Genomic DNA, 12,765 nt, shown 5'->3' with positions numbered 1-12,765 from the left:
TGTGATACAGAGTGTCCTTTGAGAGAGCTGCAGCATGCCTTCCCTTTACTCTGTTCTCTGCCAGTTGTTGAATGTTGAATTCTGAACAATTGTTTAATCTCTCTGCTTTTCCTACTCTTTTGCATTCTTTTCTACTTTAGCCTGTTCTGCAAACTTGCTGCTCTTGTTAGACATAGGATTTCCCTCTTTGGTAAGTTCAGTGAAGTATTGATCAAGCTGTCCCTGCCCTTGTCCCTGTAATTATCCTAAACTTAATTTTTTTCTTTATCTGGTGCTTTGTTAAATAAACCTAAGGCTTTGGACTGAAGTGTCACACATATTTACCATAAGTCTAAAGTATGATAAATTATCTTCTTGTCCCCTTTAACAACTCCTGTTTTCCACATCAATGAATGTTTTTTTAAAGATTTGCTTCTAACACCAATCATAGAAAAGGAGACTGAGTCAGTAATAGAATAAATGCATCAGTTTAAAACAGAGGCATAGCATTGTATATATTGTTGCTTAATTACAACAGGTTATACTATGTGAACTTTGATTACAGTAAAATGCATTTTAAAGAAAGGCAGAACAGTCTGTAAAGTCACAGGTGACCCTTTACATTTTCATTCTAGGAAGTGATTCCACTACAATGGTGAGCTGCCTACACATCCTAGCTCAGACACTTGACACAAGGTAAATTTGCCTAAGTTTTCTTTTACAGCTTATTAAAGATTGCTTCTCTGCTCTCCTCACTTCATTTATTGCCTCTGGAGCAAAAGACATGCCACTGCCTACCTGGGGAAGTCTGAGAAAGGGAAATGACAGAGGATGTGTCAAATCATGAGTGAAAAGATTTCAGAATCCTTTAATTAGTTGTTATGGCCTCAAACCATTTCTGATATTTTTATGCCTTTTCACCCGTATAGCCAGCCAAGAGATTGTCTATTAAAAAACCTAGTTAGTCACATTTTTTTTCATCTAGCAATCCAATAAACCAAAATCTTAAAGCCTCATCAAAATCTGAATCTGAAGGGTATTTAAAATTATTATCATTTCCCCAGTTTTCTCCATAAAAACCTACTGGTATAGATTCTCCTCAAAACAGTTTCTTATTGATATTTTTTGCTGGTTAGGCAGAAGGCCTCTTACTATGACAATAATGGCATTTCATGATGAACTTCAGGGAGGTCTTTTCATAAGCCCTTGCTTATAGAGGCATGCGAATAAATATAACTTTCTCTTAAGCTAGTAAATACATAGCCAAAGTCAATTTCTTGTTCATCTTGTTCGTTTGGGGGAATCCCAATATTTATTCCTGTCAACTAGGCACTGCACCATAACTAGGTAAGCAGTTAATATATTTATTGAATTGAATTGCTTAATTTGAAGTTATCATTCTCACTCTTAAGAGTTAACTATTTTCACCAAACCCAATATACTATATCCTGGGGACTACAAAGTTAAATGTCTGTCCAAAACCCATTCCAACATATCTTTTGAAACACCAGTTATCAAAGTACAGTCGAATAAAAGTTCACCTAAAGAGTCTAATTGTGAACATTTTATATTTATAGAACAGTAATGAAATCAGGATCAGAGCTTGTAAAGGCTGGGTTACGTGCATTCTTTGAAAATGCTGCAGAAGATTTGGAGAAGACTTCAGAAAACCTAAAGCTTGGGAAGTTCACCCATTCCCGAACACAGATTAAAGGTGTCTCTCAGAATATCAATTATACCACAGTGGCTCTTTTACCTATATTGACCTCCATCTATGAGCATGTTGCTCAGCATCAGTTTGGAGTGGATTTACTCTGTAAGTTACTTTTTTTTAAAAGAATTACCATTGATTTGCAAGGACTTGTCAGAGTTGTAACTTTGCACATGGCCACAGGCAGCAAATGTTCCTTTCATTCATTCTAGGATGCAAAGATTCTGAGGTCTGATTAAGAAGATGTTTGATTCCTCTGTGTTTTTATTCCTGTAGTTTTTTATTCCTTTCTTTAAAAATTAAGTTATTTAAAGGGAAAACATATATATAGGGTTGAGAAAATATTTAACTTATATTCCATGGCTTACTGATCTTTATTCTGGTCCAAATTTTTAGCCGCTCCTCATGTAGACTCTCCCTTGTATAGAGTTATTTAATTTCAAAAGTTATTTTAGGGGCATAGGAGATACAAGGACTCTAAAAATTAATATAAATTTGTTGCCAAGTGTTCAAAACTCTAGTTTTCTGTTTATGTCCCTGCTGAACATTTTGAAAACCAGAAATACAAAAAGTTGCAAAAGTGTCTAGATAACTTTAACTTTTTTTATTGAGACAGAGCTCTGCGGTAAAAGAAGGTAGTATTATTTTTCATAAGCTGCCATGTGTAGATACTATTTTGCAGCCATCTTTATAAGTTTTATTAACAAAGTTATATCTGTATTTTAACTGACTGCAGTTGTAGTCATACCTAAGGTTGCAGATACCTAAGGTCTAGTTGACCCCTGAACAACTAAAATTATTTGTTTGGGGGAAAAAATTCAGATACGTCATACAGCCAAAACAAATGAACTTTTTTTCTAATCAGCTTTGTTGAAATTATGTTGACACAGTGTTAGAATCAAGCAGTCACTTTGAAGATATAATAGTGTATTGACATTATAAGTTTGTTTATATTTTTAAAAAATACAGTGTCTAAAAAAATACATGATCAGAAATCAGATTTCCCCCTTTGGAAATTCTATGTGATCATCATAATCATAAAAGTATGTGAATCATAGATTTGACTCACCTTTAAGAAGCACAAATTTAGGTTTACAAGGGTAGTAGAACATGAGGAAGAATTAATACTTAAGTACCAAGAAAATAGGGAAAGGTGAGGGTAACTGTGGGAATTAGTAAGCTAATTTTTCAGGCTACCTGGTTTTAGCAGCCTCTCTAGGTTAGAACTTCAGAAAGAGGAAATTTCAATGTGGCATCTCACTCTGGTATGGAAGTTTTATAAATAAGGCTTCAAATTAGATATAACTTTTCTCAGCATACTAATGCTTCCACACATAGGAACCCATATAGAGCCATGGCCCCATAAAGGGACCCTGGCCCTGAACTGAAATTGGTCAAAATCTCAGCTCAGACTTTTTCTATCTAATGCCTTCTCTTGTGGCTTTAGTAACTGATGTATAAAAAAATTGAAAAATATTTGAAAAATTAGCAATTAAGCAGCTTTTGTTCTTACTTGAATCCATCAGTATAAAACAACTTTTATCTATTCATGGAACTCATTCGATGTACAGGTGGTGACACCAAGATTGATGCAAACGAGTGACAGCTGTTCTTTGTTTCAGTGAGTGATGTGCAGATTTCATGCTACCACATTCTGTGCAGCCTCTACTCCCTTGGGACAGGAAAGAACATATATGTGGAAAGGTAATTAATGAGCAGAAGCAACAAATGAATCACATTGGGAAAATGTTATTTTTTTAATCAGAAAAAAAGTTCCTGTTAGGAAAATGGAAATAATCACTAAAACAGGACAGTGACTTTGAATCTAAATTCCCTGGAATGTTAGTCATATTGTGCATAAATGAGATTAGTGTGATTTATAACTTTTGAGTGTGGACATCTCTAGAGGAGCTCTGTAGCATAGCTCAGTCACACATTTTCAACTAAAATGATTTGAAAATTTTCTAGCACCTCATCAGTCATATCTTTCAGTTTCTGGGTTTCTTATTGGGTTCTTCTTGCTGAAGAAACACCAGGGATATAAGGCAGCTGCTTTTGCATTTAGTGAGTTTCAGTATGACATAGTCCTGGACCTTTCCCACTTTTAGCTCTTTCTCTTTAATGTGTGTAATATCTATCTCTATATATCTATATCAATAGCTATGTCTATGTCTCTCTCTCTGGGTGGGGGTGTGTGTGTGTGTGTGTATGTGTGTGTGGTGTGTGTGTGTGTGCTGTTCTCCCACCCTCCCATTAGAATGTGAGCTTCCTGAGAGGTGAGACTATTTGGTTTTTGTGTTTCTGTTCCCAGTGCCTAATACTGTGCCAGGTACATTTATAACTGTTGCAATAAATGTTTGTCAAATTTAATTATTCTATGATTTGTAGCCATATAGCGTTATTGAGAGAGTCTTAGTGTTTAAAAAAATGACATTAGTTATTTAGATATTTTGTTTCATCACTTTTAAAGTGACTAAAATGGGGATCTTATAAAAAATCCCCTTGTGGAGCGGGGAGAATGAATTTTCTATAAGTTTTGTTTGGATCTGTTTCAGCACAAGGTAGAAGAGTGCAGAGAGAAATGCAGAGGAGTGGGAAGAGCTAACAAAGTGGGGTACAAGAGCAAATTATGAAAATAGAATATCAGTGCAAGAAATGTAAACCTAAAATGAAAGACAAATGCAGTCATGACAGGGAAGAGAAGTGACAGAATTGGAACAATGGGCAGGGACATTTTCACACAGCTAATTTTTAAAAGACTGGAGGTTTGGAAGTAGAGAGATTAATGAAAAGAGGATGCAACTTGTCAAGGCAAGAGATGACTGAAGCAGAAATTAAAATTTCTTTCATCAGTCCACATTGATCAGTTACCTGCAGTGGACAAAATGCTGCCCTAGGTACTATGTGAGTTATAAAGAAAGGAGAAAACAAACTCTCCGTTATGGAAATTTTTATAAATCTGTTGATAAACTGCTTCAACATAGCAATTTAAATGGAGCTGTTTCTAGAGTTCATTTCCATTCCAGGACCTTGATCCCCAACCTGGCCAACACCTGTGGTTAAATCTAATGAAAAAAGATTTTATATATATGTATATATATATATATATATATATATATATATATATATATATATATATGTATATATATAGCCTAGATATTTATACCAACACTGCTCCCCACCCTTGCAAAAAATAAAAGACATCATCTTTTACCTGTGGGTCCAAAATATTTAGGTAACAGGGTTCATTCAGATTGGCATTTTAAGGACAAAATCACTAATTGGCAGGCATCTGGGTTTTATCTTTATAAAACTTTTAATAAATAGGTCAAAGGTACCATTATTTATGTCCCTTTCCCTGGCAGCTAATTAGCATCACCTTTTGTGTCCTCTTGAAAATTCCCTTGAGGATGGTAAGCCTCAGGATGTTGTCAGTAATGAATGTCAGAGATTCCAAGGCCCATTACCTGCAAGATCAGTACATTAGTTGAACACTTTGGCTTAAAAACTCACTCTTCCTTCTATTTTTTTCTGTCCTTGTTTCTTTTTTCTTTCACTTCCCCACAAATGGTGTTGTTGGTGTAAGATTCTGTTTCTAAAACCACAAGTTTTATTTTAATCATGATCTTAATGGCAAAATGTATTTTTACATTGTAATAATTTCATGTAGATGTTTAACTAATATAAGGCAGTTGCTCTGACAAGGAGAACAAAAGAGCCTAAAAAACACTTTAGAATCTGTAAATAATTCAGTTATTTGCCATGCGGAGAGATATGATATCCAAAGACATCATAGGTTTAGAATATAAACTCATTTGAAAAATCTTATAGAGAAGGAAAATGGAAGATTATGAGCAGTGTTATGTCATCAAATGAAGAAGCAGCAAAGGATAAAAACTAGTTTGAAGAAAGTTGGGCAAGAGTCATAACTACACAGTCATCTTTAGAGTATTTAAGGATGAAAATAGAAGAAAACAACAGAAAAAGTGGGAAAGCTCTACAGAGATTTTTATAATAAATTCTTTTGACATTCAAGAATGTAGTCATCATAGTTGAACTCTAATATCACTATCCCAGAAGTACTTATAGTATGAAGTAGAAATGGCATTAAAGAGAACAAAGTGAGAAAAGCGGATGAATTTGATATATATATTGAGATCAGTGCTGGAGGTGAGGCCTTTGAGGGATTGATTTACAAAATATCTGAAGAGGAAGGTAAGATACCACAGGCAGAGTTAAATCTCAGACCTTAATAATACTTTTCCCCAACCCACCCCCCAGAAAATATGACCAAAAAAACCTCAACAGGTTCCAATACACACACACACACACACACACACACACACACACACACACACACACACTTTCTGATGTGAATAAACATTTTGTGAAAATAACCCACACATACATTGAGGGTATCCTTTATTGGGAGTACTAACAGGGAAGAATCAAGCTTTTAAAAATGATATTCCACAGTAGACCACATTTTTACCATCATGAAATTGATTGAAAGATGTACAGAATATAGTATCCCATTGTGCTCATTATTAATTCATAGATCAATTGATTGTAAAGAAGCATTTGACTCAGAGCCATCTTAAAGGCTCTCTTCCAGTGAAGTGTCTCCCATGCATATATAAGAATTTAGTAAGATTCCTTAAAAGATTATGGTAATAACCCTATTTGACAATCTTTGCTCGTTAATATTAGGTGAGGCTTAAAGCCTGGAGGAAAGGTCCTGCAGATTAAATATTTTTCCCAATTCTATCCAATGTATTATTGTGGTATATGGATTGCCTTTTTAAATAAATCTTCCAGCTCAAAAGTTATTATTCCTCTCTCTGAAGTTCCTTGTAATGTTTTTTTTTCTTTTTTGCTATTTTTAAAGATGAACCTCTGCTATCTCTTTGTCTCTCTCCCTCTCTCTCTCTCTCTCTCTCTCTCTCTCTCTCTCTCTCTCTCTCTCTCTCTCCCTCTCTCTCTCCCTCCCTCCCTCCCTCCCTCCCTCCTTTCCTCTATCCCTCCCTCTCTCCAGGTCTTTATCAGAGACGCTTGCTATAAAAAATTTTTCCCAGCTTTCTGCTTTCATTTTAATCTTGGCTACATTGGTTTTGTTTGTGCAAACCCTTTTTAATTGTATATTAATCCAAATTATCCATTTTATATCTCATAATGCTCTCTATCTCTTGTTTGGTCATAAGTTCTTCCCTTAGCCATAGATCTGGCAGGTAAACTATTCCATGCTCCCCTAATTTGTCCATGGTATCACCCTTTATGACTAAACCAGGGGTGGTGAATCTGCGGCCTTGAGGCCACATGTGGCCCTCTAGGTTCTCAAGTGCAAAGGGCTGCACAGTTTCCCCACCCCAATCATGTACCCATTTTGACTTCTTGATGTACAGTGTGAGATATTGGTCTATACCTGATTTCCACCAAACTATTTTCTAGTTTTCCCATCAGTTTTTGTCAAATACTGAGTTGTAATCCTAAAGCTTGGGTTTTTGGATTTATCACTAGATTACTATGATTGTTTACTACTATGTATTGTGTGCCTAATCTCATTCACCACTCTATTTCTTAGCCAGTACCAGATTGTTTTGATGATTGCAGCTTTATAATATAGTTTGATATCTGGTACAATTAGACCATCTTCTTTCACATTTTTTTCACTAATTCCTTTTATATTCTCGACTTTTTGTTTTTCCAGGTGAATTTTGTTGTTTTTTTTTTCTAGTCCTATAAAATAATTTTGGGTGATGCTTGGTGTCACATTGAATAAGTAAGTTAATTTAGGTAGAATTGTCATATTTATTTTATTATCTCAGCCTACCCGTGAGCAATTAATATTTTTCCAAGTTGTTTAGATATGACTTTATTTGTGTGCAAGTGTTTTGTAATTGTGTTCGTATAGTTCCTAGGTTTGTCTTGGCAGGTAGACTCCTAAGTATTTTATATTATCTACCATTATTTTAAGTGGAATTTCACTTTCTATGTCTTGCTGCTGGACTTTGTTGGTAATATATAGAAATGCTAATGATTTATGTGGTTTCTTTTATATCTTGCAACTTTGATAAAGTTGTTATTTCAACTAGTTTTTTAGTTGATTCTCTAGGATTCTCTATTATATCATCTAAAAAGAGTGATACTTTTCTTTCCTCTTTGCCTATTCTAATTTCTTCAATTTCTTTTTCTTCTTTTATTGCTATAGCTACCATTTGTAGTACAATATTGAATAAAAGAGATGGTAATGAACATCCATGCTTCATCATTGATCTTATTGGGAAGGCTTCTGGCTTATCCCCCATTACAGATAATGCTTGCTGGTGGTTTTACATAAATAATACTTATTTTTAGGAAAGCTCTATTTATTCCTGTGCTCTGTAATGTTTTTGATAGGAATGGGTGTTATAGTTCGTCAAAAAGCTTTTTCTGCATTTATTGAGATAATCATAAGATTTCTATTAGTTTTGTTACTGATATGGCCAGTTATGCTGATAGTTTTCCTAATACTGAACCAGCCCTACATTCCTGGAATAAATATTACCTGGTCATAATATGTGAAAATTGTGATATATTGCTATAATCTCCTTGCTAGTGTTTTATTTAAAATTTTTGGATCAATATTCATTAGAGAAATTGGTCTGTAGTTTTCTTTTTCTGTTTCCATTCTTCTGGTTTAGGTATCAGCATTATATTTTTGTCATAAAAGGAATTTAGTAGGACTCCTTTGCCAATTTTTCTAAATATTTTATATAGTATTGGAGTTAATTATTCTTTAAATGTTTGGTATAATTCACTTGTGAATCCATCTGGCCCTGGGGACTTTTTCTTAGGTAGTTCATTGATGACCTATTCAATTTCCTTTTCTAAGATGGGCTTATTTAAGTATTCTATTTTCTCTATTGTTAATCTGGGCAATTTATTTTTTGCAAATATTCATCCATTTCACTTAGATTATTTTATTTATTGGCATATAATTGGGCAAAATAGCTCCTAATAATTGTTTTAATTTCTTCATTTGTAGTGATTTCACCCTCTTCATTTTTGATACTTGTAATTGGGTTTTCTCCTTTTTTTAAGTCAAATTAACCAATGGTTTATCTATTTTATTTTTTTCATAAAAACTGCTCCTAGATTTATTAGTTCAATAGTTATTTTTTTACTTTCATTTTTATTCATCTTTCTTTGATTTTCAGGATTTCCAATGTAGTGTTTAATTGGTAATTTTTAGTTATTTTTTAGTTGCATGCCCAATTCATTGATCTGCTCTTTCTCGATTTTATTGATCTAAGTGTTTAGAGATATAAAATTTCCCCTAAGTACTGCTACATCCCATAAATTTTGTATGTTTTCATTGCTGTTATTCTCTTTAATGAAATTACTGATTATTTCTATGAGTTGTTCTTTGACCCACTCTTTAGGATTAGATTATTTAGTTTCCAATTAATTTTTAATTTATGTTTCCACAGATCTTTATTGAATGTAATTTTATTGCATTGTGATCTGAAAATGATGCATTTAATATTTCTGCTTTTCTGCATTTGGTTGTGAGGTTTTTATGCTCTAATACATGGTCAGTTTTTATGTAGGAGTCATGTAGCTCTGAGAAAAAAAGGTATATTCCTTTCTATTCCATTCATTTTTCTCCAGAAATCTATCATGTTTAATTTTTCTAAAATTCTGTTCACCTCCTTAACTTCTTTCTTGTTTATTTTTTGGTTAGATTTATCTAATTCTGAGAGGGGAGAGTTGAGGTTCTTTGCCCTTATATAGTTATATTGTCTATTTCCTCCTGTAACTCATTTAACTTCTACTTTAAAATTTTAGATCCTATACCATTCAGTACATATGTGTGTGTGTGTGTGTGTGTGTATACACGCACACATACATACAGACATATATAATATGTCTGTGTGTTTAATATTGATGTTACTTCGTTGTCTGTGGTTCCTTTTAGCAAGATGTAGTTTACTTCCTTATCTCTTTTAATTAGATCTATTTTTGTTTTTGCTTTGTCTGAGAGATCCTGATTATGGCTCCTGCTTTTTTTACTTCAGCTGAAGCATAATAGATTCTGCTCCAGCCCCTTACTTTTATTCTGTGTATGTCTATCTGCTTCAAGTGTGTTTCTTGTAAACAACATATTGTAGGATTCTGGTTTTTAATCCATTCTGTGGTCTGCTTTTCTTTTATGAGTGAGTTCATCCCATTCACATTCACAGTTATGATTATTAACTCTTATTTCCCTCCATCATATTTTCCCCTATTTATCCTTTTCTTTCTCTCCTTTTGCCCTCTCCCTCCTCACAAGTATTTTACTTCTGTCACCTCCCCCAATCTGCTATCCCTTATATCAGTCTCCCCTTATGTTTCATCTTTCCTGTTTGCCTTTTTATGCTCGTCTTGAGTCTTATATTTGAAAATCAGATTTACTACTCAGCTCTGGTCTTTTCATCAGGAATGCTTAAAATTTCTCTATTTCATTAAATATCCATTTTTCCCCTCAAGGATAATACTCACTTTTTCTGGGTATGTGATTTTTGGTTGTAATCCTAGCTCCTTTGTCTTCCAGAATATTATATGCCAAGCCCTCTGATCCTTTCATGTAGAAGCTGCTAAATTCTATGAAATATTGACTGTGGCTCTACACTATTTGAATTGTTTCTTTCTGGCTACTTGCAGTATTTTCTTCTTTTCCAGTTAGGTCATGAATTCTCTGCAGTTTTCAGTTTGGAATCTCTTTCAGAAGGTGATTGGTAGAATCTTTCAATTTTTATTTACCCTGTTGGACCTAGGATATCAGGCAGTTTTTCTTGATAATTTCTTGAAACATGATGTCTTGGCTTTTTTGTTGATCATGACTTTCAGGTAGTCTAATAATTATTAAATTATTTCTCCTGGATCTGTTTTCCAGGTCAGTTGTTTTTCCAATGAGATATTCCAAATTTTATTCTATTTGTTTCATCATTTTGATTTTTTTATTGTATCTTGATGTCTCATGTAGTTATTAGCTTCCACTTGCCCACTTCTAATTTTTAAAGAATTATTTTCTTCATTGAGTTTTTGTACCTCTTTTTCCATTTGGCCACTTTCTCTTTTTAAGGAGTTTTTTTCTCCAGTGAATTTTTGTATATCTTTTTCCGTTTTTTATGATTCCTTTACCAAGCTATTGATTCTTTTTTCATGATTTTTTTGCATCACTTTCATTTATTTTCCCAATTGTTTTGACCTCTGTTATTTAATTTTTGTGAAACAAATTTTTGAGCTCTTCGAGGAGTTCTTTTTCGGGCCTGACACCAATTCATATCTTTTCCTTCATTTTGACATTGTTGTCCTCTTTTGAGTTTGTATTTTGATCTTCCCTGTCTCCATAGTAACTTCCTATGATCAGGTTCTTGTTTGTTTGTTTTTGGTGGGAGGGGTTTGCTCATTTTTTCAACTTATTCCTTGAGTTTTAATTTTATGTTAAAGTTGGGCTCAATGCTCCTGCAGCAGAGGGGGTGCTATCCTAAGCTTCACATTTTTCATGTTGATATTTTCAGAGCTAATTCTGGGGGGAGGGGAGTCTGTATGCTTTCAGTTCTTCCAAGGTGGTAGGATCTAAGAAGAGGTGTCATCTCTACTCTCCTGGACTGTGCTGTCCTGTGAGTGACCACGGACCTGTGACCACGATCCCCTCTCCCCTTCGGCCACACACTCTAGTGTGCTAATACTCCTTCTCCCCTAAGACTGTGACCCAGATCCCTATTTGGGCAGTGCAACAGAGTCCTACACCCAGTATCAGCAAAGTGTGCCCTGTAATCCCTTTATGACCAGTTGTTCAGTCCCCTTACCATCTGTGAACTGAAAATCACTGCTGCTAATGTAGTTGCCCTCAGAGCCTACACTGGTTTGCTGGGGCAGGGCCTGTTTATTGGTGGCTTACCTGAACTGAACTATGCCTCATTCTCACCTCAGTAAGACAGATCTTTTCTGGAGACTTTCTAAGTTGTCTTGGGCTGAAAAAATTGTTTAACCCTACCCATTTTTATGGTTCTGCCATAGAATTTGTTTTGAGGTGTTATTTTAAAGTTGTTTGGAGGGGAATTTTGCAGAGCTCAGGCGAATTCCTGCCTTATTCCACCATTTTGGCCCTAAAACTTCACATGACACACTTCTAAGTTTAATCTGCTTTATTAGGATTTTCTATACCTTTTTCTTAAGTCCAGGCAATCAACAAAATAAAAAAATTAAGCATTTGTTTATTTTCCAGGTGTAAGTGCTCACACTGAAAATTTAATGATCTGCTCTTGGATTTCAAGAATTCAATAGCACATTCCTGGTCTAGTCCCACTTTGATTGGCTTGGGAGTTTTGACCTTCTCTATTTCTGGATCAGTTTGCCTCTCCTTAGGTAACCCGGATCCCTTTGCTCCTAATGGATCATCATATTAATGTTGAAATTGGTACACCCAATCAGCTTACTCCTAGGCAATCAATTAACCTCTACCTGCCTCAGTGTTTTCAGCTGTAAAATGGAGATAGTAATAGCACCTATCTCCCAGGTTAAGGATAAAATGAGATATTTGTAAAATGTTTTGTGAACTTTAGAGCACTAGGTAAGTGCATGATATAATAATAAGTATAACAATAGTGTAATAATAGTTATTATAACCCCTTAATAGCTCAGAACTCTTGAGTTCAATCAATCCACACGTTTCAGCCTCCCTAGTAGCAGGGATTGCAGGTGTTTGGCATGACATTTTCCAGTCTGTCTTCATTGCAGCTCTCAGTTCACAAGGATTCAGGTCATATATATGCTTTAAGGACATAATAACACCTTTCTTTCCAAACTGACTGGTGAGAGAGGAAGACAAAAACTGCTTGGTGCTGTTCAGTGAGTGAAAACTACCCCCATTTCTTAATTTTATATCTAATTTTTCTACATTTTTATATCATTGTCTTTGTATCTTGGGCTAAGAAAGAATTCAAGTGTTGGACTGATTTTAAGGGATATTGTCCCTTGACTGAGGACTCAAAACATATACATAGCACATGAAAAGTACATGATCTATCTGTGAATTGATGCCAGTAAAT

General features: G+C 34.6%; 1 protein-coding gene across 1 annotated transcript in view; it reads left to right on the top strand.

Annotated features, from left to right (window-relative positions):
• The window catches only part of RYR3 (ryanodine receptor 3), a 731,065-nt gene that overhangs the window by 598,811 nt on the left and 119,489 nt on the right, over window positions 1-12,765 (top strand). Inside the window, exons 61-64 of the mRNA XM_078151313.1 lie at window positions 141-190; window positions 615-675; window positions 1,557-1,795; window positions 3,313-3,394. Coding sequence (XP_078007439.1) covers window positions 141-190; window positions 615-675; window positions 1,557-1,795; window positions 3,313-3,394 — 432 coding nt within the window. The remainder of the gene's footprint in view (window positions 1-140; window positions 191-614; window positions 676-1,556; window positions 1,796-3,312; window positions 3,395-12,765) is intronic.

This window comes from Phascolarctos cinereus, unplaced genomic scaffold (assembly GCF_003287225.1).
Source record: "Phascolarctos cinereus isolate Bilbo 61053 unplaced genomic scaffold, phaCin_HiC Scaffold_3;HRSCAF=262, whole genome shotgun sequence".
NCBI classification, from domain to species: domain Eukaryota; kingdom Metazoa; phylum Chordata; class Mammalia; order Diprotodontia; family Phascolarctidae; genus Phascolarctos; species Phascolarctos cinereus.
Note: the sequence above shows the minus strand (reverse complement) of the source record. Positions and strands in the feature narration are given on the sequence as shown.